General features: G+C 40.1%; 1 protein-coding gene across 1 annotated transcript; it reads left to right on the forward strand.

The window, feature by feature from the left end:
• Nucleotides 1–20,678, forward strand: MKI67 (marker of proliferation Ki-67). The gene is made up of 15 exons (XM_013127978.3): nt 1–92; nt 1,561–1,642; nt 1,724–1,839; nt 2,732–2,801; nt 3,653–3,722; nt 6,334–7,836; nt 8,337–8,575; nt 9,537–9,957; nt 11,754–11,869; nt 12,075–12,246; nt 12,335–12,469; nt 13,154–14,532; nt 15,728–15,803; nt 16,347–19,385; nt 20,011–20,678. The coding sequence occupies exons 1-15, from the start codon at nt 1–3 to the stop codon at nt 20,157–20,159; spliced, it is 7,659 nt and encodes a 2,552-aa protein (XP_012983432.3). The 3' UTR covers nt 20,160–20,678.
• The last annotated feature ends 6,368 nt before the right edge of the window (nt 20,679–27,046 follow it).

Raw genomic sequence — 27,046 nt, forward strand, 5'->3', positions numbered from 1 at the left:
ATGACGCTCTTTGGGAAAATTATTGTCATTAAGCGGAATGGGACTGATGGAATTAGTTTTCCACTCACTGCGAGTTCTTGTTTATTTGGAAGGTGAGATTTAGTTGAGTACTTGCATACAGCAGAATAATATTAGTAATTTTTCCCTGCAGGTTATATCTTTGAATACTTATTTGCAAAAATCAATGTTTGTTTATTTGAATGATGTACAGGGAAGTGAAGGTGAGATTGGACTAAGGTTAATTGTAAGACTAGAAACTTAAATTTTCATTGCTGCTTTTTGTCCTTTACTTACCAGAAGTATTTTAAAGTTTCTGGCCAAAGGAAATCTGGGGAAAGGATTAATAGCAACAAACAGCTGACAAGCAAGTGATTGTATTCTTTTATCCTGAGGCAGTATCCAGATAACTGATGAGTGAAGTGAGGTACATGGCTTCTGTTCAGCCATCTTCATTGCAACAGTGCTTTTCTCAATTTTTATTCTTTTTTTTCCTTCAAAATATCAGTAATGGAATCTATCAGCCAATATCTGTATTATTAAAAATCAATAAGAACTTACGCTTCCTCCTCCAGTCTTGAAACTCACTTTGGCTTTTGACATTTGAAAGATAGATAGGGTTTTGAGCTTGATCCAGGTATTTTGCATTAAAAGCTAAAATCAGTATATCTGAATGGTATATGTGGAGACTTGGCTAGGTGATCTTACTATAAACAGGCTGTAAATAAAATGCTTTTACTTCTTTTAAACTAGGTTTGTTCAGCACTTTACTGACTGATTGATATCTTAAATAACTGTAATTATTCAGTCCAGAATGAGATTCTATAGGGAAAGTCTATGGAAAGCACTTCAGTGTCCATAATGCTGCTCTTTGGCTTCAGCAGAGCTGCCCAGACAGACAGTGGTACAAACGTTAATTTCTGTCTGCTGCACCAGTGAGAGCTGTTATGTACTTCAGTGAATGTTGCCTCTGGTGCGATAGCTGATGTGTTTGCTGCTGAAGGCCTACAATATGTCAAAAGCATTAGAGATTAACTTTAAATAAGTAAATAAGCCTGGATGCTTAGAAACAGCCTTGACTTCCTCACAGCTATTAAGAAGGTAGAAGTGATGAGACCAAAGGTGCATCCACCTAATACTCTGTTTCTGAGAGTGCTCAATAACAAGTTCCGAAGTGCAGACTTAAGATCACGTGCTGGTGTTTTCTGAAAATATTCAGTAGCTCTTCTGCAGCTTGTAAGTTAGGAGAGAAGTAATCTCAAACCAGCAGGCATCTGTTGGAGATGTGTCTCTTTTGGCTTGTTCTGAACAGCATTTTCAGAGCTTGGCTATTTCATGTGTTTTTTCTGATAGGGTTTTCTGGTGTTACAACAGTGGGAGCTGTTATTTTTTACCACACTTGAAAGACTGAGAGTTCATTTTCCTCATGCTTCTGAATATAAGAAAGTATCATGCTGCTATGCAATTATTAGCTGAAAAGTTGGGAAATCACCTAATTCTATAGTAGTCAGATTTTATTGTCTTTTTTGTGTCTTGAAACTCAAATTGTATTTTCACCCACAGGAGAGCAGAGTGTGATATTCGCATCCAGTTGCCTCAGGTCTCAAAAGAACATTGTAAAATTGAAGTAAATGAAAACAAGGAGGTAAGATCCACATATTCTAATGGCACATGTTTTGCATCGTTGCATCTCATCAGGTTACTGAAGTGTTTGTTCTTTTTTTAGGCAATATTGACTAATTTAAGTACAGTAAATCCCACACAGCTGAACGGGGCTGGTTTCCAGCAGCCTGTGACTCTGAAGCATGGTGATGTGGTAACCATTATTGATCGGTCTTTCAGGTAAGTGCCAGTGACAAACTGTTTATGCCTCTGTCCCAGAATGTGTTCTGCAGGCAGGCAATGTGCAGAGCTTTGTGGCTGCAGGCTCTTCTGATGGATGAAGATAGAATAATAGAATGGTTTGGGTTGGAAAACCATTGGGCCTTAAGATCATCTAGTTCCAACCCCCTGCTGTGGGCACAGATGCCTCACACTAGATTAGGTTACTTCCACACCCTTCCAACCTGTGCTTGAACACTACCAGGAGTGAGGCAGCCACAGCGTCTCTGGGCACCCTGTGCCAGTGCGTCAGCACTCTCACAGTAAAGAACTTCCTTATATGCAACCTAAACTTTCCTTGTTTCAGTCTGAGCCAATCACTTCTTGTCCTATTGCTACTGTCCCTGATGAAGAGTCCCTTTCCAGCATCCTTGTAGGCGCCTGCAGGTACTGAAAGCTGCTTTGAGTTCTTCATGCAGCTTCTGTTCTCCAGGCTGAACAGCCTCAGTCTTCTTAGATAGAGAAGATGGCTGTAGAGAAGTGGGAAAAATTAAAATGTCCTTTTAGCATCTTAAGCAACACAACTTAATCTAGTTTATTTCCTATTTTTATAAAGATTTATAGACCTTCAGAAGGCAGGATTGCTTAAAGATATGTTTTAATCACCTTTATATTACGTTAAGCTAAACCAATAAAGGTAGAATTGTCTAGAGACATTCTGGTTTTGTTTCAGGGGTAGTCAGTTTTGGAGAAAAGTTAAGGAGTGTTTTGATGCCTTTAAAGTTTCTAAAACTGATATATATGTGTTGTTGGGAGCAGCCAGCTATTGCCAGATTATTTATCTTAACAATGGGAGTTTTGTCATTAGCTATTGCATGAAAAAAAGAGTTGTCTTTTAAAATATCTCTTCCAGATTTGAATATCCTCTGCAGGCAACTCCAAGAAAGAGGCGTTCCCGGTCTCCGAAAGATGAAACACTGCAGGTAATTCTGTGGGGTTGTTTGTTAACAAGTGCTTTTGTATTAGTAGTGATATTCTATTTCCTTGCTCTGTTTTCTTATTAGGAATAATTGTTCAGCCATAAGCTACTTTTCTGCTTTAAAATACAAATAAACTTTCAGATAAATATTTTTGCTTTAAGAAATAATACTTTATTAATTTCAGACTTGTAAATTTTCTGGTAATAGATATTTCATATTCTGTGTTGTTACTAATATAGGTAAGCTATTAAAGCTAAATCCTTAGCTTTTCCAAAGAGAGGATGGGATGCAGGAAGAGCAGTGTAGGCACTGGATATCCATGAGGAAGTTTGCCCTAGGGCATGAGCATTCTTTCCAAAATAATCTGTTCTTTGTGCTTGTGCACTGATATAGTGTTAAAATTTATGAATATCAAGCTATCTTTTAATAACTTATTTTCATTAGTTGTTTTTTTTCCCTCGGCAAAGTTTTCCCCCTTAAAGGGATACATGTTAGTTTGTAACCACAGTGGCTATTGGAAGATGTTTGGTGTGTGTTGTAATTCTCTTACTTGAGTTAAAAACTTCCACCAGGTCTGGTAGGAAGATGAGGTACAAATGTGCTTCTATATATTCTTCTTCTTCAGCTGCTTTTGGAGCATATTTTATCATTTGAATGATGAAACAAGATTTAAACTCTTGCTGTGTAGGGCCTCAAATGTTCTGAGATTTTGGAATACTGTAGGATTTCACTCGAATGTTTTTGAGTAGTAAATAATGCATAAAGGTTTATAAATGTTTTATGCTTCAATGTGCAGTTGAAAGCTAAGCTGTAAACTGTTTGTTGCTCTGCTGTAATATTGTACAAATTTACAGGTTCTTCATGTTCAGCAGGTGGCAGAAGTGGAATTACAAACTTTGGGATCTAAAAGTCCTCATGCTTCAGGTTGGTACCTGTTTTATGAAGGCTTTGCTTTTTTCTTCAACCTTCACTGCATTTACTTTCAGCATAAGAGGAAAGCAAAAGAAATGAATTTTAAGACTTTGCAATCTAAACACCATATACCTTGCTTTGTCAGTTTACTAGTTCTTTATACTTAGATGCTATGATTTACCAACACACAAACCAGTTTAACTGCATCCTGCCAAATAAATGGTAACAGTTAGCTTGAAATGGTCAAAATCCATATAATTTTACTTAGTGATTTGTGCAAATTGAATTTATGAAGATTAGCATTAAGAAGGGAATTCTTAACTCTATGCCAGCTCTGCAAACGCAATGCAATATCAGTTGAAACTGGTATGTGAAACAGTTGCCTATTACATTTTACTTATCTGTGGCATCAAACAAACATAACGGGTTGAAACTTAAACAGCAGAGGTTTAGACTGGATATAAGGAAGAAATTCTTTACTGTTAGGGTTGTGAGGTACTGGAATGGGTTGCCCAGGGAGGTAGTGAATGCTCCATCCCTGGCAGTGTTCAATACCAAGTTGGATGAAGCCTTGGGTGATATGGTTTAGTGTGAGGTGTCCCTGCCCATGGCAGGGGGGTTGGAACTAGATGATCTTGAGGTCCTTTCCAATCCTGACTATTCTATGATTCTATGGCAAATCCACCTTTGGTTAAAATTTAACTTGCAGTTCTCTGGCTTGGAATACAGCTGGATCACTTTTGAGCTAACATTGCATTGTTTCACGTATTCTTACTTAACCAGAAATCATTTTGGATATATATAGGAAGGGTTAGTTTTGCTAATTCAAATATCTAAATAGCTGTTTCATGCAGACCCAGTAAAAATCATTTAAAACTTCTAAGTCTGTGTGGTTACAGACCATAGACAGGTTAAATGCCAGGACTTTACCTTCCCATCCTTTTTTGTCTTAAGTAGTGTTGATTTTCATGGGAAGATAGAAAGTTTGTTACATGGAGGCTATTTATCTACAGACAAATTATATTTTGTTGTGACTAATGACTGTTCTAGTGCAGAAAGCACAGGTTATTTCAAGGTGTTCCATTGCAGTGGGTGGTTATAAGCACATCTGTACTCAGAGGGGTTGGGCAACAGGTTCCCCAACATGCTGCTAATGATACAAGTCTTTGCTTTACTGTTCCATCAACTTTAAAGGAACAGCTTGTACACGTAGTAAAAAAAACTTACTGATGCATTTATCTGCAGTTGGGTAAAAACTTTCATAGGAAGATCTGATTTCCTCTTCTTTCATATGTCTTTCTCCCCTCACTCCTTTTCTGCCTTCCTGAAAGATAATTGAGAGGCTTTTCCTTGTGTGTCAAAGTCTATCCTTTCACCTTTAGATGTATTCTTTCCCATCACAGCTAAGAAAAGTCAACATGTATCAGCACTAGTTCAGCAGGTGTTCATGCTGACATAAAGTAGTGTTGAGAAGTAGATCTTGTTCTATAGATGTATAGATCTCAGCTTCTTGGGCTTTAAAAAAGCCACATAAGGACATGGAGCTGTTTGAGCAAGTCCAGAGGAGGCTGTGGAGATGCTGTGAGGGCTGGAGCAACTCTACTCAAGCCAGGCTGACAGAGCTGGCCCGGAGAAGAGAAGGCTCCTTAAGGGGAGACTTTAGAGCAGCTCCAGTGCCTAAAGGGGCTCCAGGAAACCTGAAGAAGGGCTTAGGACAAGGGCCTGTAGGGAGAGGCCATGCCAAGGAGAATGGCTTTAATCTACCAGAGGGGAGATTGAGATGAGCTCTTAGGCAGAGGCTCTTCCCTGGGAGGGTGCTGAGGCGCTGGCACAGGGTGCCCAGAGAAGCTGTAGCTGCCCCATCCCTGGCAGGGTTCAAGGCCAGGTTGGACACAGGGGCTTGGAGCAAGCTGCTCCAGTGGAAGGTGTCCCTGCCCGTGGCAGGGGTTGGAACTGGATGAGCTTTAATGGTCCCTTCCAAACCAAACCAGTGCAGGATTCCATATGAAGAAAATGATGAACACTAAGTTTACATATTCTCCTTGCTCACAGAAAACACAAATTGAAGTCTGCTACTTCAGACTTCCTTGGCTGCAGTTTATAGATCATAGGACACATGGTATCACTTGCTATGTCTCATCTGAGGCAGCTCTGCTTTGTAGCCTGTCTTTACCCTACAGAAGCATTGCCATAGTTCAAGCAGTATAGTGCCTATTTAAATACAGAACAAAAACCAGGCTGAATTGTGACAAACTGGCCTAAGTGGGGGTTTAATTCTATGCTCATAGGGTTGGTTTTTTTTTCTCAGTCCTGAAAGGTGGATACAAGCCATTGATTCCAAAGAAAAACAAAAGCCTGAAATATCAAGTGTCTTACCTGAATAAGGGATAAATTCCAGATTACTGCTTAAAGTGAACATTGAGATACTAATGTTTCTATTACAAGAGAAATTGTTACTGTTAACACAGCTTTATTTACAGTACTGTATCCTGGACCCTGTTGATTATCTTGGTAGAGGAAAGGAAGGTATTTTTATATTTATGGAACTTGTATTTATAGTTCTGCAATTTTTAAGTAACTTTGTATTTCTGTTACTTTATGTTTTGCTTTGCTTTCTTTTCAGATAATGCTGAGTGCAAAGGAAAAGATGCCAATGAAAATAAGCAAAGTACAGAGGAAAATATTTCCAAGGCTTTACCCGTCAAAGTACAAACACCCAAATCTTCACACAGAATAGATGAGTCTGCTAAAAAGAAGAATTCACTGTCTCCCTTTAGTAAACTCTATGAAAAGATGAAAAATGAGATAAAAGTGAAAAAACCTCTTCCTGGGGGAAATGCAACTCAAGAAGGTGCAAAAGGAGATGGGAAGAATGTTCCTCTAGAACCAAGCACTCAGATTTCATTGTCAGGTTGTGTTTCTGATCTTAGAAACCTGTCTAAAGAACAAGAGAGAGACAGAAGTGAAAATATTGAAGAATGTAAGGTAGAAATCAAGCAAGATGTGATCACTTCAGAGTTTAACGAGGTCTCAGCTGTTGGAAGTGCTACCAAGAAGAGTTTTATCAAAAGTCCTCGAACACCCATTTCAAAGGTGTCAAGAGATACTGGTGAAAGAAGCCTCTTACAGGATCATAAGGAGCCAAGTACAGCAGGGAAGTCTGGAAGTAATGGAGTTACAACCAAACCCCGTCAGGAGAATGATGGAAGTACAGTGTTTTCACTGAAGCCATGCTCTATAATATGCTTGGGTTATGCAGGTGAAATGAAAATGCACAGCTCTGCAACAGCCTTGGATAAACCAGCACAACCAGGTAATGCCACAAATGTTTCTGAAGTTGATCGGTATGTTCTGTCTACACCAACGTCGAGAAGGAAGAGTCCTCGGTCTAGTTTTGTGTCACCTACCAGAGAGAGTAGTGGAATGGATTCTGTAATCACTGATACTCCAACACCTCGACGGCGTGTGTCCCTGAAATGTAGGTCTCTCTCAGGAGCTGCAGCTGAGACTCAAAGAGAAGATTCACTGTCCATAAGTGACAGCCTCAAACAACTGCCTTTGGCAGAAAATAAGAGTTTGAAACAAAGACGAAGCAGTAAACAGCATACACCAGGAAAACCTGCTGAAGTGCTGAAAGAGATCTGTGACCAGGCAAATGTTGTGAACTCAAAAGAGGAACATTTGGAACCTCCTGCCCGTTCTAATTCCAGGAGTCCCAGAAGAAATAACCGGGAAAGTCAAGAACTGTCAAATAAAATAGTCCATTTGGACACACTGGTTTCAGAAGAGTTCACATCAGAGCTGTCATCTCCTGCTAGTCACAGATGTGGCTCTGGCAGAAAAAGGGGTAGGCCAAGAAGCTCTGGGCTGCTCACTGGGAAACCATTAGAGACAAATGCTCCTCTAGAACACCACGATAAACCTACAGACAGAAGAGACAGTGGAATGAAAGAAGAGGTGGCCATCAAGGAGGATCACCAGGAGCAAGGTTTGGAAGATGCTGGAGTAACAAGACCTCGTAGATTGTCATCAAAGAGGAAGTCCTCTGGAGGCACTGGTCTACTGAAAGACACTGAAGCTGTCTCAGAAATGAATATTTCTGACCTGTTGGCTGGAGAAGAATCAGGTAAAACATGTTTAATCCCTCCCTGGTTGGGTTTGTAACAGAAATTCTCTTCCTAGCATTTACATGAGCATTTTCCTACTAAGGTAAAATGTAGAACCCCCCCTTGCTGGCATACTGCTTCTGAAATATTTATCATGTAGTTACAATTAATCATTAAAATACACAATAATGTCTATAAAAGTTTGCTCCACTGAATCTGTTTCTCTTTAAGATAAATTACTGTCTGACTTGTTTCAACTTAAAAATGCACGAGGAAGTGCTTTTTTTATGTGGGTCAAAGTGTTCATTTGGAGTCTTCCCCATGAGGGTGCTGAGGCACTGGCACAGGGTGCTCAGAGAAGCTGTGGCTGCCCCACTCCTGGCAGTATTCAAGGCCAGGTTGGACACAGGGGCTTGGTGTCCCTGGCTGTGGCAGGGTTTGGAACTGGATGAGCTTTAAGGTCTCTTCCAACCCAAACCAGTCTGGGATTCTTAGATGTGTTTTCACTTGTTCTTTTTAGGCAAGGCAACAAAGATGTCTCTGAAGAGGAAAAGTGGTGAAGTGGTACTTCAGCCTTCAGGAAAAAGAAAGAGAGTGTCTTTTGGTGGTCACCTGAGCCCAGAGCTTTTTGATAAAAGCTTGCCTCCCAACTCACCCCTTAAAAAAGGTGCCATTCCTGCCCGGCTGAGCCTGCCCTGTGGAAACTCGCCACGCGCTGTCCTCAAAAAGGCTCAGGGATTGAAGCACTTTGCAGTCCAGGTAAAGCTTAAGACTAATTAAGTTGCTGAGCCACTTATGGCAAACAGTATAAGTTCTAGGACTTCTAAAAGTTAACTAACAAGTAGTAGTAAAACTTCTTAGGTGCATGTTGGGATATGGAAACTTTAATTGCAAGTTAAAAAGGTATTTGAAACCAGCAAACTTCATTCAGCATTGTTTTAACTTCTCCACTGTAGGAAAGGGCTCAGTTTGCCTTTTATATCTACCTGTCTTTACCCAGGAGGTGTGTATGAATTCAACTCACACGCTATTGGTCATTCTCATGCTCTAACGATAGGACAAGGGGTGATGGGTTTAAGCTTAAATGGGAGAAATTCAGTATAGCTCTTAGACAGAAGTTCTTCCCTGTGAGGGTACTGAGGCACTGGCACAGGGTGCCCAGAGAAGCTGTGGCTGCCCCATCCCTGGCAGTGTTCAAGGCCAGGTTACACAGAGATTGGAGCAACCTGCTCTAGTGGATGGTGTCCCTGCCCATGGCAGGGAGTTGGAACCCTTCCAACCCAAATCAGTCTATGATTCTCTGCATATGCAGGAGTACATTTCTGTGTGTCTGTGCTTAGCAGCAGTGTCTGAGTGTGCAGGCTCCAGTTTGCCACAAATAACAACAAACAGGACAGTTTGTTGCCCAACTCTGCCTGCTCCTGCCATGTGGTTTGGCAAAAAGCTGGAAAACATTTACTGTGTTTTAAGCTAGTTACAATGTGTGAGGTGTACCTGAGGTGAACAGGACTGTTGAGTAAAGTAGAACAATAAACTCAGTTAATTTATTCAATTGAATTTGCATGTATCTTGGGACACTTAAAGGTATTTAAGACCTCATGAAATGATCTGATGATATTTTATACTATTGTATTTACCTGTCAGAGATGTAGATGAGTGCTTGTGGTCCAGCTACCTGCAGTAACATTTGATCTGTATGTATTTATCTTTTCTCTACCAGGAACTTCCTGAACGTCTGCAGAAAGAAAAATTGTCACCAAAAAATCTGCCAGCTCAGAAGTCCCCAAGTGCCTCGTCCCCTTCCTCTGGGAGGGCAACACCTAAACTGCCTGCAGGCTCCCCAGCACCTTACAAAAAGGGCCGTTTCTCCGTTTCTCACATCATGGCACCTCTACCAACTGTAGAAGAGAGAGATGCTGTTCAAGAAGCCACGAATACAGAGGAGGAAGATGGTGCCTTAGTGAAAACACCTAAATCTTCTCTCATTAACCAAAATGATAAACCTTTTTTGACGGCTACGCCTGACAAACTAACCAGAAGTGCCCAACTTGCTCTGAAGGTTCCTTCCATGAGGAGAAGTGGGGCTGTAGCAGTTTTCAATGCAAAAAGAAGAAGTGGTGCCTCCAGCGCCAATCTATTAGGTTTGTTTCAGCAGTTAATCCTTAATATTCATTTTAATGTTTTAAAATGCAGGAATAAAACAGAAATTGGCCTAATTTGTTATGTAGAGCCCACCAAATGCTTGGCATAGCTGCTGAGCTATGTTGGACATGTTGGAAACTGTGAATTGCTAAGTGTTATGTTTTCTTATATCAAAGCACAAATCTTAATGTTCAGAAGTTGACAATTGAAAGAATTAAGGTTACTTGCAATAATGATCCTTCAAGTCCTTCAACTTCAAGTAGTGTTGAACTAAATCAATCTGTATCAAATAAGTGGTAAATGCTGCATCCCTGGAAGTGTTCAAAACCAGGCTGGATGAGGCTTGGAGCAACCTGCTCTAGTAGAAGGTGTCCATGCCTTGGCAGGGAGTTGCAACTTGATGATCTTAAGGTCCTTTCCAATCCAGTCTGTGATTTTATGATTCTATAATTACACCAATTTTGATTTGAAAACATGCATTTCATAGCAGTCTAGCTTCAGTTTGTTTTTTGGTGCCTTTTTTTATACACAGTTCAAACCTTTGGCCATGGACGGGACTAAACTGCTTGCAGTGGTACATAACATATATAATTAGTGAATAGGATAATAACTGGGTCTTAACCTGAAAATTTGAAGTTAAAGCATTTGAATTTGAATGTCACTGGCTTTAAGTAGTTTTTATAGCACTGGAAACATTATGAGAGGGGAGCTGTGGCTCTTGAAACTTTGAAGAAGACATCTTCTGGAGAGTACTTCACAAATATCGGTGACACCATTTTTCCCCACGTCTCTGTAATGTGTAGAGTGGGTTTTCATCTGCAGTTTCCACCAGAGTTCTTGAAAACTGTGGATGTCTGCTTAGTATCCAAAATAAAACTGTGTTTCCAATGCTTTTTCAGGCAGTTTCTTGCAGGCTTGGTATGTGTCTGTATCCCGAACGCCCTACCAGTGACACCTTATGAAAGTGCTTCTTATTTACAGACTTTCCCCAAGTTGCACAGCAATTCTGACAAGAGAATAATAAATGTGAGGAACAGCATTCCCCTTTCTACCTCTACTAAAAAAAGTAACAGTTTCTTTTATAAGATCCCTGTCTTCTCATAACCTATTTCTGAAGCAAACAAGGCAGATGTGCCACCAACTTACAGCCTCATTTATTACACAGCTCTAACTAATTCCCCAATTCCTCTGCTGGACAGAATGATTCTGTGATAAATGTAACCTTGCTTTGGGAATTTTTGATGTATGTTACAAGGAAAAGGTGATATAAAAAAGATTATGGAAAGCCTGTGGAGGTCTAAATGCTGTAAGCAGTATAAATAAATAGTCTCCTGACTACGATGTTCTTTGGGAAGGTGGTGAAAGAAAAGCTGGATATGTTTCACTTAGAAGCCATTTCCCTGATGTTAAATCTCATGTCCCACCAGGGACAAGTGAAGACATAATAATAAAAGAGACTTGAAGGCTCATGGCAAGTTTTTATTGGGAAAAATTATTTCCTTACAAAAACAGTGAGGATGGAATTGGATCAGCATTTGGTTCTAGGATCTAACATCTTTTTTACACTGCATGAAGCTTGTTCTGTTGAGGAAAGCCGCACTGGGTACTTGGACACTTGTTAAACCTCAGCTGAAATTGGGGCTTTTTCACAGAGCACATTAAGTATAGCTGTTGTCAGGTGATACCACTACTTTTCTGTGCCCAACAGCAGCAAATCCATTGGAATCATAAATAATTGTGAACTTCCATTTATACAGCTGAGAATTAAAGTGCTTATTTCTCTTTTCCTTTCTAGTGGCAAAATCTTGGGCAGAAGTGGTAAAATCAGGGGTTGCAAGACCACAAGCAAAGGCTGTTAAAAAGAGTGTCCGGAAACGAAGACTCCGAAAGAAGACAACCCAGTCACCAAAGGTATTCTTTTTAGATTCTCTTTGTTTTTGCATAAGCACAAAACAACTTGTAGATATTTTGCTACAGAAACTAGAAGCTTCTGAGCTTTTAATATGATGTGAAATGGGTGTTGATAGCTTTTTCACTATAAGAAATGTAGTTTTTATTTAAAAGGGATCTTCCTTTACTAACCTTTGTTTTTTTCCTTTCCCTTTCCCCTCTGCAGACTCCAGAAAGTAAAATAAGAGGTCATTTTAGCACAGGACATGCAGAGTCACCTGCTACAATAGTTGTAGGTAGAGCTTATGCCACCACAGTCAGAACAAGTGGACGTGTCCCTAAAGTGGTGAAAAATCCTATCTTGAAGCTAAACATGAATATGGACGAAAGCTTCACAGGTATCTTCTTAAAGCCTGTTGCTCACTCTGCCAACTGTGTCCCTCTCTTGTCAAAGCAAATGCTCATTTCTCCAAATCTCATTTGTAGGGATGGCTGAAATGTTTCAAACTCCAGAAAATCCGAGTGGAAAAACGTTACCTTTGGCTGCTGTTCAGAAGGTGGATTTTACACCAACATGTGCTGCAGTGGATCTTTCTGAGCTGCACACTCCTGAAGAAACTGGTATGTTTGTTATTTGAAAAGCAAGGGACTGTTTAGGTATATTATAGGATAGCACTCACAGCTTAGATAGAGTTGATATATTGGGATGAAGCATCTTTCAACCCATAAAAAAAAACATTGACTTTGATCATGTATTAAAAGACATTTTTGCAGATCCAGTTAATTTTTTAGTAGGTATTATTTTCCTATTGAATCCAATTGAAACTGCAAAGTGGAAGTACTGCCTCAGGTAAATCTTGCACTGAAGCATGGCATGTTCTTGGCCAGTTGTCTACATCTAAATCCAGTGACAAAGTTTCACGGTAGGGAGAGGTTATTGTTCAGTCTTGGAGAAAGAGGTCTATTTAAAGTGTCATATTGGAAAGAGCATCTTTTGCTAATAACCTTCCATATCAGTCTTTGCTTCAAAACACAAAGGGAATTGCAATGAAAAACTTGTACCACAAGGAGTTTTAGGGACAAAGAGAACTAATTTGTGTATCAAATAAGAAAAAATATCCCAGTTTTGATAGTCACTTTTAAATGTGTGTTAGTTTCAAATCAATCATTGATTATCATTTTAGATTTGTTGAAGCTGATCAGCTCTGGCTGACTGAATGCAGTTTTACTCAGTTATAAAGTATTGCAATGCTTGGGTCTTGTGCTTAATTCTCTTTCCACATTACATACATCTACTTATTTCAGGAGAGATGATGGTGTCACCTTTGAATAGTTCAGATGCTTCAGAACACAAACAAGATAGTCCAGGCATCTGTCACTTTTTGAGAGAGGAATCACCTTTGAAGTCTGTATTTGATGCAGTAGCCACAAAAACTCCTGAAAAACGGAATGCTATGCTGGAAGAAAATACTGGTGGGAATAGTTTGTCAGCAACTCCAGGAAAACAACCACCTCGAGGGAAGTTAGGAAGTAGAAGGAGGACTCCAAAGCAGAAACTGGAGCCAGCTGAGGTCATGTCAGGCGTCAGGCAGCTGTTAAGGACCCCAGAGGAAAGGTCTGAAGCAGCTGAGGCCTTATCGGGCATCAGGCAGCTCATGAAGACCCCGAAGCAGAAGCCAGAGCCTGTAGAAGCTTTATCAGGCATCAGGCAGCTCATGAAGACCCCAAAGCAGAAGCCAGAGCCTGTAGAACCTTTGTCAGGCATCAGGCAGCTCATGAAGACCCCGGAGGAGAAGCCAGAGCCTGTAGAACCTTTATCAGGCATCAGACAGCACCTGAGGACACCAGAGCAAAAGTCAGAGCCAGCTGAAGTCCTGTCAGGCATCAGGCAGCTCATGAGAACTCCAAAGCGTAAGTTGCAGCCTGTGGAGGCTTTGTCGGGTATCAGGCAGCTCATGAGGACACCAAAGCAGAAGGTGGAGCCTGTAGAGGATTTGTCAGGCATCAGGCAGCTCATGAAGACCCCAAAACAGAAGGTGGAGCCTGTGGAGGATTTGTCAGGCGTCAGGCAGCTCATGAAGACCCCAAAACAGAAGGTGGAGCCTGTAGAGGATTTGTCAGGCATCAGGCAGCTCATGAAGACCCCAAAGCAGAAGGTGGAGCCTGTAGAGGATTTGTCAGGCATCAGGCAGCTCATGAGGACACCAAAGCAACAGTCAGAGCCAGCTGAAGTCTTATCCGGCATCAAGCACCTCCTGAGGACCCCGCAGCAGAAGCCAGAGCCAGCTGAGGTCCTGTCCGGCATTAAGTTGCTCATGGAGACCCCACAGCAAGAGTTGGAACCTGTTACAGATGAAAGTGCCTTTGAAAGATTGCTGAAGGCTCCAGTGCAAACCAGGGAAGCAGTTACTTTAACCAAGAAAACTCCAAAGGTGAAATATCAACCAGTAGAAGACATGGTTGGGGTCAGCCGCATTTTCAAGACACCGAAGGACAAAGCTGAACCCACAGAAGATGTGTTTGATGTTAGTAGACTAATGAAGACTCCAAGAGAGAAGTATCAACCAGTTGATGATTTTGTGGGTCTGCAAAGGCTTATGGCAGAGCCCAGGCAAAAATGCTCTGACTCTGAAGTGGACTATGCTGGAGTTATGGAGATGTTTGATGCACCAGAGGAAACTGAGGTAAAATACTTTATCTTTTGGAGGAAATGCTTTTAGACTTTGAAACCTATGGTTGAAATGAATTCTTAGGCCTCCTAGTGTCAAATCTTGTATGTTACAGCACTTCAAATATGCCCATAACCTCTGAAGAAAACCAGCCTGGAAAAGTATCCCATGTTGACTTGAGAACTGTAAAGATGGCAGTCTTGAAAAATGATAATTACTTAAAAATTATAATCAAATGCTTTCTCAACCATCTTTTTCATAGCAAGGGATATGGTTGGTTGGTTTGCTTTATACCCTATAGATTACATTTTAAGCTTTCTTTTTCTTTTCCATCCAAAGCTTTTGACAAAGTGTTATACACAGGGCCAGTAGATTGCTCTCTATGTCCCTAAGTCTTTCATTCACTGCTTCTGGAATGGATGCCTATTTTATAGACATATATATATGTGTTAATATATGTTTTTATGTTAATATGTATTTTCTTTGAAGGAGACCCATGTAAGTAGTTACTGAGGCTGCTCTGGGTCACAGTTCTGACTTTAGCATTCACAGCTTCATCACTGGCCATTTGTGAATTTTTAGTATTCATTTTTACATTCATTCCAAGATCATAGAACCATGGAATAGTTTGAGTTGGAAGGGATCCTAAAGCTCATCCAGTTCCAACCCCCTGCCTACAGGCAGGGACACCTTCCACTAGAGCCTGTTGCTCCAAGCCCCTGTGTCCAACCTGGCCTTGAACACTGCCAGGGATGGGGCAGCCACAGCTTCTCTGGGCACCCTGGGCCAGCACCTCAGCACCCTCACAGGGAAGATCCATTGGTAAAATGCTGCCTTATCACTGGACTTCATGCTCATCAGTGGAGAACCACTGCAAACCACTCAAATCATTTGGCCTCAATACCCCAAATTCCTTTTGAGCATTCATTTAGACACTTGTCAGTCATTTTATTAATGACTTTTAACTCTGTGAAGCGTTTTTTACCTTTCACTTTAAAAACTGCTACACTGGCTTCGATGGCCAGTGTTAAGTTTGATAGATTTATTTGCAAGTATCATATACGGATACAGTCATAAAACTGATTTCATTTTTATAGAAAAGTACTTACTAAGACTTCAGATATTTCAATACACTGACTTTGTATTGTTTAGGTCTAGTATTTGTTGTCTTCTCAGACATGCATTTATTGATTAATGTTTATTTCCTTAGGTCAAATTGGTGAAAGCTATGGATTCCAAGCAAGAAGATGCTGCACCTTTTTGTGCTGATTCCACTAGTAAATGTGGTATGTTCAAATATGTTAACTAGAGAAATAATGGGTATATAAGTTAATATCTGTTGTTATGAAGTTTTAACATGTTTTAGAAACTCCAGAATACATAGCATGCAGGGTCTATAGCTCATGGAGTTTGTGCAGTCATCCCTAATGAGCACCAGGTGATGGTAGAAGTAACAGTGTAATAGTTTGTTGATATGGGAACGTTGGTTTCTCTTTACATACCAGTAAAACACCTTATGTGAAGGTCTCTGCCTAAAGTTATCTTTCTTTGGAAAGACTTTCAAAAGCACGAATTAAACCTAGGAATGCTGCCTACCAAATGATCCAAGTTGGTCAGAAGCCTGGTGTTTATCTTAGGAATTGGTTAAAATTTGGTTTTATTTTTAAATGAAGAATAATAAGTGTAATTTGTTTAAGCAGCATGACTTAGGGAAGTGTTCTTAGGAATATCAAAACTCACAGATCTTTGATCAGGTGTAGTAATGTTTAATGTTTGTTTCTGCTTTTTTCTATGTAAAAACTTTGAATGGGGAACAAAACCTGGTTTAGAAGACAAAGGAAATATTTCAGAAGGTGAAGAATGCCAGCAGAAGGAATCAGCTAGTGCAGTTCAGTCTACCCAGGGAAGAAGGGGCAGACGAAGGAAGAGAGTACATCCTGCTTCAGCAGAGCACTGCAAAAGGGAATTGAGTTTAAGAGAATTGCGAAGTGTGGAAAAAAAGAGCACCCAAGAGGAGACAGAAGCTAAAAATGAAAGAAGAGGAAGGAGAGCCAACCGTCATATACAAGAAGAAACTGTTTCAGAGCCTCCTGAGCAGGAAAAAGTTGATATTGTTTCATCTGTGGAACCACATGGAGCTACTCAAAGACTCAGAAGAGGTAAAAGGAGAGACCAGAAGGAGTTAAAACATCCAAGTGAGAATCCCCAGACTTGTGATAAGGATTCTTCTGTGCTGCAAGAGAAACAGACTTTGCAGGAGTGTGGCATCAGTGACGTAGTGGAAACTGAAGATGGTCCAATCATAAAGACAGGAAGTGCACCGAGTAGCACTCCAAATGAAAACTGTCAACTGCAAACAGATTTAAAAGAAACTGAAAGCAAATCTAATGAAGGTGGTGTTGAAGACAGTGAAAAAATGCTTCTGTCACCTAGGAGCAGAGTTAGAGGAGTAAGAAAAGTAGCAAGCCCAGAACCATTGATTCCACCTAAAAGAGGAAGAAGAGCTAGAAATGACCAAGTTCAACAAACTGCTTCAGAGACCCTCCACAGGACAACAAGGAAACTTCGTAAAGACCCATCAGAAAAGATGCTACAAAGAGAAGAGACTTTTGTCAAAGATACTGAGACTGCCACAGCAGAAGAACCTGAAAATGGAACTAAACTTGAAATAAAGATACCAGAGAGAAGAGTGAAGACTTTAAGAAGTGCTGGGAAGTACTCAACTGAAGTAAAAGCAGACATTGGTGGGATGGCACTTGAAAATATACAAACCATTCAGAAAACTGAGGAAAGCTCGGCTGAAGCTGGTACTGAATCCATTAAAAATGAGGTGAAAGCATCTCAGGGAGATGAAACAGAAAATGCTCAGGAAAATACAACAGAGGCATCTCAAAAATTAAAGGCAGAGTCACCTTCTGGAGAGGCAAACAGAAAGCCAGTTACTGCAAACAGAAGTGCAGTGAAGGAAACAGCAAGAACTAGAAACAGGAGAGGCAAAAGACACTCCTTGGAGAAAAAGTCTGATGAATTTTCCACAGATACAAAGAACCTAGAACAGACTGCTCCCCAAATCAAGTCAGAAGCAGAAGTGGGTGAATCTTCTCTCAAAGATTCTATGGGCTCTGTTTGTGTCAAGAATACCTACCAAGTCATGAAGGACCAGAACACCCCAACTGCCACACCAGAACCTGCTGCAGACAGTGATGCTCTTGCTCAGAGCCGTCCAAAGCGGACAAGAAATGACCAAAGAATAAAAACCACAAAGCAAACTGAAACCCTGCAAGAGAATCAAGCCCACAAGCGTGGACTGGCATGTACAAGAGGTAGAGGTAGAAAAGTTAAATTTGATCTTGAAGAAGCCAGTTCCAAAGCGGTAGAAGGAAACAAGAGTTTACCTGAGGATGACAGAGGAATGACTGACAAAGAGAGTCTACAAGAGCCTTCAGAAAATCCTTCATCACAAATAAGGAGGAGCAGAAGAAAACAAGCTGATACTATTCCACAAATAACTTGTTCTACCCTTATGGAAAAACAAACATTAACTGCAGAGCATAGTAAAGATGAGGCTTCTACAAAGGAGCAAGATTCAGCTTTGGAAACTGCTCCCACTTCAACAGAAGACATTCCACAGAGACGAGGGAGAAGACGAGAGGTTGCTGCAGCATCACAAACATCTCGATCTCTTTCTACCAGAAGAAGATGTGTGTTGCTGGAAGGTGATGGTAAAAAAGTGACTGTAAGAGAAGATCAAAATCCAGCTTTGGGAAATGAAACTTTGCAGGCAAAAGCAAATGCATCAGCAAGAGACGAAAGGGAAAAGACTGATCTAGCAGCAGAGGCAAAAAGTTCATCTCCTCCCCAGAGGAAGAGTGACTTGTCAGAAACTCATGGTAAAGAGGAGGGCACCTGTGAAGAACAAAATGTGCCTTTGGAGACAGTGTCCTGTGCAAAAGAGAAGCCATTGAGAAGGGGCAGAAGGAAACAAACTGCTCTGGCATCACACACAGATAGTTACATTCCTCTTAGAGGAAAACGTGGTTTGCCAGCAGAAAACGGTAGTGAAGAAGCGCCTAAAGAAGATCAAAATGTTCCATTAGAAACTTCTGATTCGTCTGTAAAGCAAAATCAACTGAGAAAAAGCAGAAGGAAAGAAGCTGTCCTCTCGTTAGAAGCCACAAGTTCTGCTTCTCTTGAGGGAAAACAAGGCTTAGCAAAAGAAAGTGGTAGAAAGACTAGTCATAGGGGAGCAAAAAAGCTGCTTTTGGAGAATTCTATTTCCCAAGAAAAAAACAATCCTTCAAAAGGGAACGCGAGGGAAACAATCACCACACAGGCTGTTAGTTCCACCTCACCTCAGGCTTTGCCAGAAGAGGGTAAGAGTGAAAATCCTGAAGAACAGCAGAGTGTACTAGAAGCAGCTCCATCTGCAAAAGAAAATCCATCAGGAGTGGGCAGAAAGAGAACAACTTCTTCCGCATCTAAGGAAACTAGTTCAACTTCTCTGGGGGAAAAACCTGTCTTGCCCAAAGTCAGAGGCCAAAAGAGGATTCGGAAAGAAGAGAAAGGTACATCTCTAGAAAATAACTCATCTCAGGAAAAAACAAGGCAACTGAGGAATAAAAATAGAAGGGTACAATTCAAATCGGAGGCAGCTACTTCCACTCCTCAATGCAAAAACAGTGACTTGCCAGAACGTGGCAAAGCTTCAGAAACTCAAGAGATGTGTTTGACATCCACTGGTTCTGAGGGAAATCATCAGCCTGGAAAAGGAGAAGAGAATACCCCTGCACCACAGGCAACTCCCCCTTCTCGCAATAGGAAACGTTGGTTGCCAGCAGATGATTTGCCAACCAAAAGACTGAAGTCAGGTGGGGCAAGAATTTCCTCTCCATTTTTGAAGTGTAGCTCAGTTATCTATAGATACAGCAGTAACATGCTCACAGTTTTAATGTTGCTGGGGACTGCCATGTTCTAGTGGAGACAGAGAGTAGGTCTTCAATATAGCAGGAAGACTTAAGCGAGTGGGATCTATGTTATAGAATCATAGAATGATTTGGGTTGGAAAGGACCTTAAGCACCTACACAGGTGCTTACAGTTAAAAACTTGACTTTCCAGCTCTATCTGGACCATAAAACACCTACTAGATACTTATTTCTGCAGGATTTTCCTTTGGTGTTGGGTATGTTTTGTTTTACATATCAGTAGAAGGAATTTTAGCTAAAATGGCAGCTAATTGGTTTTGGTGCTCTCATTAATGTTAACCTACTTTCCGAAATAGCTATAAATCCTAAGGGATCTATCTTAAAGGATATCTTAAAGGATGTGCACAAGTATGGGGTTTGTAGCTGGCTTGGTGAATTCATAGATGTAATCTTTGGGATGTGGTCACTGGGGACAATGCCATTAAAAACAATGTAGCTGAGGGTTGAATTTTGTATAAAATGTTTGATTTATGATACAAATTCACTTTGGTTTTTTTTGTGTGCAAATAGAAAATGATGGAAACCCAGCACCACAAAAAGGAAAAAGACACAAAGATAAAGAAGAGCCTGAAGGGAATTTAAGAGCTACTCGGAGTGCTGGAGGGATGGACAGGAAGACAAGATCAAGCACAAGAACAAGTGCAAAAGCAAGAAAATAGTCTCAACAACAGTCACAGCCCCAGTTTTTAAATCAATTCAGTAACTGAAATGTCAGGTTCTTAATGTGAATTGATTTGCACTTGGATTTTAAGCTCAGATTTTGTAAAGCAATCATTGAATTGTGTTATGAAAAGATATTTCTTATTGTGTTTACAGGTAGGATGTAGATTCTGGTTTTAATAGTTTCATGTCTAGTGGTCTCTGACCCATGGGGTGCTTGTGCAAATCTGTAAACCTTAAGCCTAAATCTGTTTATACCAGTATTTATCCCTTTTTCTGTTGATCAGCAGCCAGGAAGCCATATTACTTTACTGCTAGTTTAATTGTAAGCTATTTTCTGCTTAGATTTTAATGTGCTTAAGTCTGATTTTTCACGACAGTTCTGTAAATATTCTTTAAAAGAAGCTCTGGATGTATCAGCAGAATTCTGATGCTGAATTTTTAATAAGTTTTAAAAAAACCCTTAAGTTCATTGTATTGAAAAATGCAGTTTTGTGGAAGTCATTAAATTTGTAAACAATTTGGGACTGATGTGTTTTGTGTTCTTGACAGCAGTGAAGTATGTGTCATTCCTGTCCTCACAAGAAAACCATGTATGTGAGGCTTTCAGTGATAGGGTTCATTGGTGGTCTTTACAGTGCTGGGGGAATGGTTGGACTTGATGGTCAGAAAGGTCTTTTCTAACTTGGTTGATTCTGTGATTCAAAGATTCATTCTCTGCAGCTCCATGGCGTGGTTTTGAAGGTGGGTCTTCTGCAGCACAGGCACTTCTGTATGCACATCTGGATGCTGCAGCACTTCCACGTGTGAGCAAGCCCTGAGCTGAGGAGACATGGGACTGGTGAGTGTATGGGGTGGTAATGGGGGTTCTTTTCCTGAAGTTGCAATTACTGTGAGTAACCAGTGTAATCTGGAGGTGAATTTTGGAGATGAGTGACTACAGGGTAATAGTTTGTGTTTGTCTTTAAGGCCTGTGGATTCCTGTTACTGTGTTAAGTGCAGAAAGGGAGGAAATTCATCTGAGGAGTTGAAGTTTTGTGCAGTTGTAAGACTACAGTTACATTTTTGTGTAGTCAAAGAGGAGTTACAGCTGTTTCTACAGAAGGGCAGTTGGATGCTATGTTTGGATGTTCTTGTCAGCTCTTCTATTGGGGGATGATAATGAATGGCCCTTCAGGTGAGTTCATGTTAGTGAGCTCTGTGGGTTCTCTTTAAAGCTCAAACCAGTCAGATTAAGAAGCAATGCACTGGATGCTGTCCAGATGTTCAGAGTTCAGATGTCGTATGATATTGAGATAAATTTTTTAGTTGAGCTGGGTTCTTTATATTTGGAATGTGCTGTGTCCATATCCATAGCTCTTTTAAATGCTTTGGTCATTTTATCCTGTTATAATGCACTTATTTCTATACTTCAATTGTCGTGTGTGCATTTAAATGTAATATGCTGTAGATCTAGTCATATTTTCAAACTAGCTCTATTAATTCCTGCATGTGCTTGCTCTACCATAGTTGCATGATTTCCACTGACCAGGACCAGTGATGGTCAGTTCCTCTCAATGATCCCCAACCCTTTTTCTGTGATTAGTGTCAGTACTTGGTGGTGGTTATTGCTTTAGAATTGGGGATTGTTTTTTGCAGCTTTGATTCAGCCTTCCAGATGTGAGAAACATCTCTACCCAAAATGTTTTATGGGTCTGTGGCGCAGGACTTGGGGTCTCCCTAACTTTCAGGTCATGTGGTTTCATCTGTCTTGTCACAACTGAAGCAGTGCATTTCAGTGCACATTAGGAAGTTAGAAAAGAACTTTGCAACACCCAAGTGTTGCAGGCACTGCAGTAGCTTTAAATCCTTAAGCTATGTTTGTATTTGAAACTTGTGCTAAGTGGAAGATTTGTGTTGTTAGCACTGATGAATCATTTCTTACTCTTTTTTTCCTAATGTCTGACATTCTGTTGTGATGCCTAATGGAAAATAAGGTTGCTGTCTACAGCAGAGAACAAAGGAAAGACCTAGCAATGCACAGGAGTAAGTGACAATATGCAGTGAACATGAACTGCTGAGCATGATATCGAGGTAATTGAGTTGGACTACACTGCTGTGCTACGCTTATGTATGTGGCACTGTACTAATCTGTGTTTCCTACCTTGCAGAGGACACTTCTGTATGGAGTACTCATTTTCCTTGGCATTCAGCTCCCCAAGAAATCATTTATGTCTTTTTGGTATTCTGTTCAGTATATCATCCATCAGAACAAAGGTTTCTGCTCAGAACTTGGTGTTTCTGCTCAACTGTTGCTCAGCTTTCATATTTATATTTCACCGAGCCATAAAGTTTTTGTTGCTATGTGTCCTGATTGCATAAATACTGCAAGCTCTCCTCATTTGGACTGGGTAGAACTTGCTATGAAATGTGGAATATAAAGAGGAAGTACTGCAATGCTTTCACCTCTTGAGGCTGTTAACGTAAGTACCCTTCTTTCAGGTGCCCCCCACAGTCTTGCTGCTGTCTGACAATTTGCTCTGTTCTCACAGTTATATGAGAGAAGCAAGTGCCTAGAAGTTGCTGCATCTCTTTTCAGTCTCTAACATTATTCTGTAGTTATACAGGGCAGTAATTTCTGCCCTAAAGATAAACCAAGATCTTAAGGCAGAAGCTGAGACTGTTCTTCCAGAGCAGCAACAGAAAAGTGCTGAAAGCTATTGCTCTGTGAGATAATGCTCCATTTTTAATTGCATAACATGCAACGGTTTCTTAAGATCTCAATGTCCCAAGCCATCTTCTCTAATTTAGAAAGTGAGCACTGACATAGAGAAGCTGTGGCTGCCCCATTTCTGGCTGTATTCAAGGCCAGGTTGGACAGGGTATGGAGCAACCTGCTCCAGTGGAAGGTGCCCCTTCACTTTCCTACATACTCAGTATCTTATTCCTGTTCTTTTCAACAGAAATAGTGAACTATTCTGGTCTGACTGGTTTTTAAATATGTTTAATCTCATCTATAGAGCCTGTGTACTTTATTGGTGCTACAGATCAAAAGAATGTTCTTTTTGGCTAATGTGTGATCATTGCAACATTATTCATTTATCTATCCCATACCCACCCTGAGCCTCAAGCCCCTGAAATCCTTTGTTTTCTATGGTATATAAAGTATGATTATCAAATCACATCTTTAATATAGATATTTTTCCAGTGTAGAAGGATGTTCACATTCTGCCTTCTAACGTATAGAGAACATTTCCTTCATGGTTTGTTAATTATTTATTCCCAGTTAGTTAAGTAATAGGCCAGAGGGAGGAAAGTTTAATTCCTGCCCCAGTTCTGCCTGGAAGTGTCCAGCAACCAGCAGCATTTCTCAAATCACACAGGAGCACCCTGCAGACCTCTGGGAGAAGTGCTAGAACCTGTGATCCAGATGAAGTGATGAGTTTATGAATCTTAGAAGACCTCAGAGAATTGCTTGAGTTGATGTGTATGTGACCCTAGGGAGAAAATAGTTAAATAAGGATTTACATTCCCATGTCAAGATCTCCTCCAGTGAAAGCAATGCTCAACATTAAATACAAATTTAGATGGAATTTGTATGTGGATTAGAATCTAAGCTATGAGTTATTTAAATCTTTTAGTTGTTTTCTGGCTGAATGAAATGCACTTTTTACAGCTGGTTCCGGTACAAGTAAGTATTGCTTTGTTACTTCAGTTTACCTGTTTCTTAGAATGCTGTGTAATTAATACTTGATATATATTTAATATCTATGTGGCAGTGAACTCATTTACTGCTTTTACCATGATATTTCTTGGGATTGCGGATTAAGCACCTGTAAAGAAGAGCTTTTCCTTTTTTCCAAGGAGACACGTGGAAAAGACAAGGGGTGATGGGTACAAGTTACTTCTGGGGATATTCCAACTGGGCACAAGAGGAAACTTTCTCAGTGAGAAAAACCAGCCCCTGGAATAATCTCCCCAGGGAAGTGGTAGTTTCCCCATCATTAGATACTGTTAAGATTCATTTACACAGGGTGCTGGGCCATCTGGTGTAGGTCATGCTTTACCTAGAAAGGTTGGACCAGATGATCCTTCAGGTCCCTTCCCACCTGGGATTCTAGGATGCTATAAATGATGGTGCCTCATTCCTGACTGAATGGTGATTCATGGACCTAGACTACAATACTCATCTCCTGGTTGCTGGCACTCCAGCACAGTGCTCAGAGATACTAAGAGGTGTAACACAGCACTGCTTCACGCATTTGCACAGGGCAGTTTGGGAGCTGGCAGTAGAAAACACTAGTTTCGGAGCATCATCTAATGACAGATATTAACTGTGTCATCGTAGTAATTCAGATGGACGGAGAGAAGATGCCTTCATCTCATGAGCCTCACAGCCTGTAATGGGAGAACACAAAACCTAGAATTATTTTCTGTAAGAAAGCACATAAAAATTATCTTGCAATTTGTTCTGAAGTATAGAGATGTGTCTCAAGTTAATAGTTTCTCAAACACTTTGCTGGAAATATGAATGTGGGGTTGTCATCCCATGTCATGTGCCATTTGTTGCCTCTTGAATTTCCACCTACACTCAGTTCCTTTCAGGAAACTACTGGAATTTCCAAAATATGGACCCTCTGTATGTTGTAAGTACTACTAATGGCCACATGTTTTTCCTTATGCAGGAAACTCAGTGCCTTGTTTGAAAGAAACCCTACAGAGCTGCAAAATATCTGACAATGGAATTCCTAAAATATCACACATCTATTTCACTGTCTCTTTTAAATTTGCTTCTGGTAGGGTTTTTGCTTTTTCTAATAGACCTCCTTTTGATCATCCTGACAGAAGATGAAAGCAGCTGGGCAGATACAGAAATCAGGTAAAGCACTTGGGTCTTTCTTTTCTATGAAACCTGTTGGGAACCAGAAAATGAATTCCAAATGGGTGGTGGGATCCTCAGAGAATGCAAACTGCAATAGTTTCCTCATGATAAAGTGGCTTCTGAAAAATGGGCTGTTATTCTAACTCTTATGACAAGTAAATATTTCAGGGAAAACTAAGGATCCCTATGCAGAAAGTTAAATGACATTAAAAGAGTTCAGTGATGCTATAATGTTCCTATTTGATATAAACTAAAATATTCTGAGAGGAGATGTTTATAGCTATCAACTACCTTAACTTACCTTTGGGATGTGAGCTACACTGTCATTTTCTACCCTATGTATGAGCTATAAGTGATTGCAGCAAGGATGCAACCAAATTTATTAGTGTATTGTTTGAAGAACAGTTTGTATTTCATTTAAGGAAACATTTGTATGATTTTAAAGGGCATAATGTGAAAATTAAAACTGGATTAAGGGATCACCTCTAGTGTTGGAAGTTTTTGCAGTTCTTAAGGTGAGGAGGGATCACTGTGTCAGGCAGATGTTGCTGTAATGTGTCTGCCTGCAGTAAAGCAATGTGTCCCAGATAGTGCACTGCTTGTCCACCTACCTAGGATGTTTGATGGTGAATTTTGAAGGAATTGAATTAAGTTTGTATATATGCCTCACTGCTTTTAGTTCTTTGATCCTAGAAACCTTTTGCTTGATGGTGGTAAAAACCATTCACTTTTCATATTCTTTTTATAGTGATTTTGGGTTTTAGCGATGCAGAAAAATGTGTTTAGTGTTAACCATGGGTATGTGTGTGTTTACATTTTTCTATGTGTACATATCTATATATTTTATATGTAAAAACATATTTAAAGTATGATTATAGAGGGGGAAAAGGCAATAGAGAATAAGTAGTAAGTAGTGGTGAACATCCATGGTCAGGTAACACAAAACTCCAAACCATAACACCAGGCTTGTCATCAAAAGCATGTTCACTTTAGACCTAAGAAAGAGGAATAAAGAACAGCTAAGTGGTGCCAAGTAATGTGCAGGCCTTTTTATTCTCAGTGTGATGTATTTCAATATTGCAGTATGAAAAACTAATCCAAGTGTATTTTTTCTGTCCAAAACAACCAGTAGTATTTCAGAACTGCTGGCAAATATGTCAATATAAGATCAACTAAGTTTTCAGGAATGGTATAACATACACCCTTTAAAAGGCTGTTACTTTGCAATAGATTGCAATAAAATCTTACATGGATATAGTAAGATAGTGAATATACAGAAAGACTATTCCTGGTTTGGTTTTGTGTTTAAGAGCATAATAATACTTTATTAAATGTGGCCACAAAACTATTACCTTCTAAGTCTGGGCTTTAGTCAATTCACTGTTCAGATTTGTTAAGTAATCTTGAAACAATAGTAAAGAAGAAATAAATCTTTCAATCTTGTTTTCAATAGAGAGAGTTAATCTGATGGTATTTAGAATCATAGAATCATTCAGGTTGGAAAAGACCTTTAAGATCATCAAGGCCAACCGTTAACCCAGCACTGCCAAGTCCAGCACTAAACCATGTCCCTGAATGCCACATCTGCACCTCTTTAAAATACCTCCAGGGTATCTGTTATTTAAGCAGGAGATGTTACTTTTCTGGGAGTATTAACATGAACATCCTTTTGATGGCATTTTTGCTGCTGTCTGTTGACTGTCACTGGTCTACATTAGTTCACTGTGGGAACCTACGTATATACTCTAAATTTAATCTCCACACTTATTAAAAATATATGGGCTTTCTACTTCCATTACAATAATAGGGTTGAAAAAGCAACTTGATTGTCAGGAAGGGTTGAAAAGCCTTCAAAAAATTCCTGACAACAAAACTGCATTTTAATATTTCAAACCTGCATGGTAATCAATGCCACAGATCTTTCTGTTCTTGACATTCTCTTTCACATCCAATATCCTTTCAGAGTGCTGCAAGTTCTTGGCCTGAATAAGTTTCATGACAGCAAGATCAGCTGCTTAATTACAT

The sequence above is a fragment of the Melopsittacus undulatus genome, chromosome 4, assembly GCF_012275295.1.
Source record: "Melopsittacus undulatus isolate bMelUnd1 chromosome 4, bMelUnd1.mat.Z, whole genome shotgun sequence".
Taxonomy (NCBI): domain Eukaryota; kingdom Metazoa; phylum Chordata; class Aves; order Psittaciformes; family Psittaculidae; genus Melopsittacus; species Melopsittacus undulatus.

Bases quoted from the DNA above. Each gene is read 5' to 3' on its own strand.
- MKI67 (XM_013127978.3), top strand. From the start codon at position 1: ATGACGCTCTTTGGGAAAATTATTGTCATTAAGCGGAATGGGACTGAT. The intron at 9,958-11,753 runs GTTTGTTTCAGC...TTTCCTTTCTAG, and splicing joins CTCCAGCGCCAATCTATTAG to TGGCAAAATCTTGGGCAGAA. The intron at 15,804-16,346 runs GTATGTTCAAAT...AACCTGGTTTAG, and splicing joins TGATTCCACTAGTAAATGTG to AAGACAAAGGAAATATTTCA.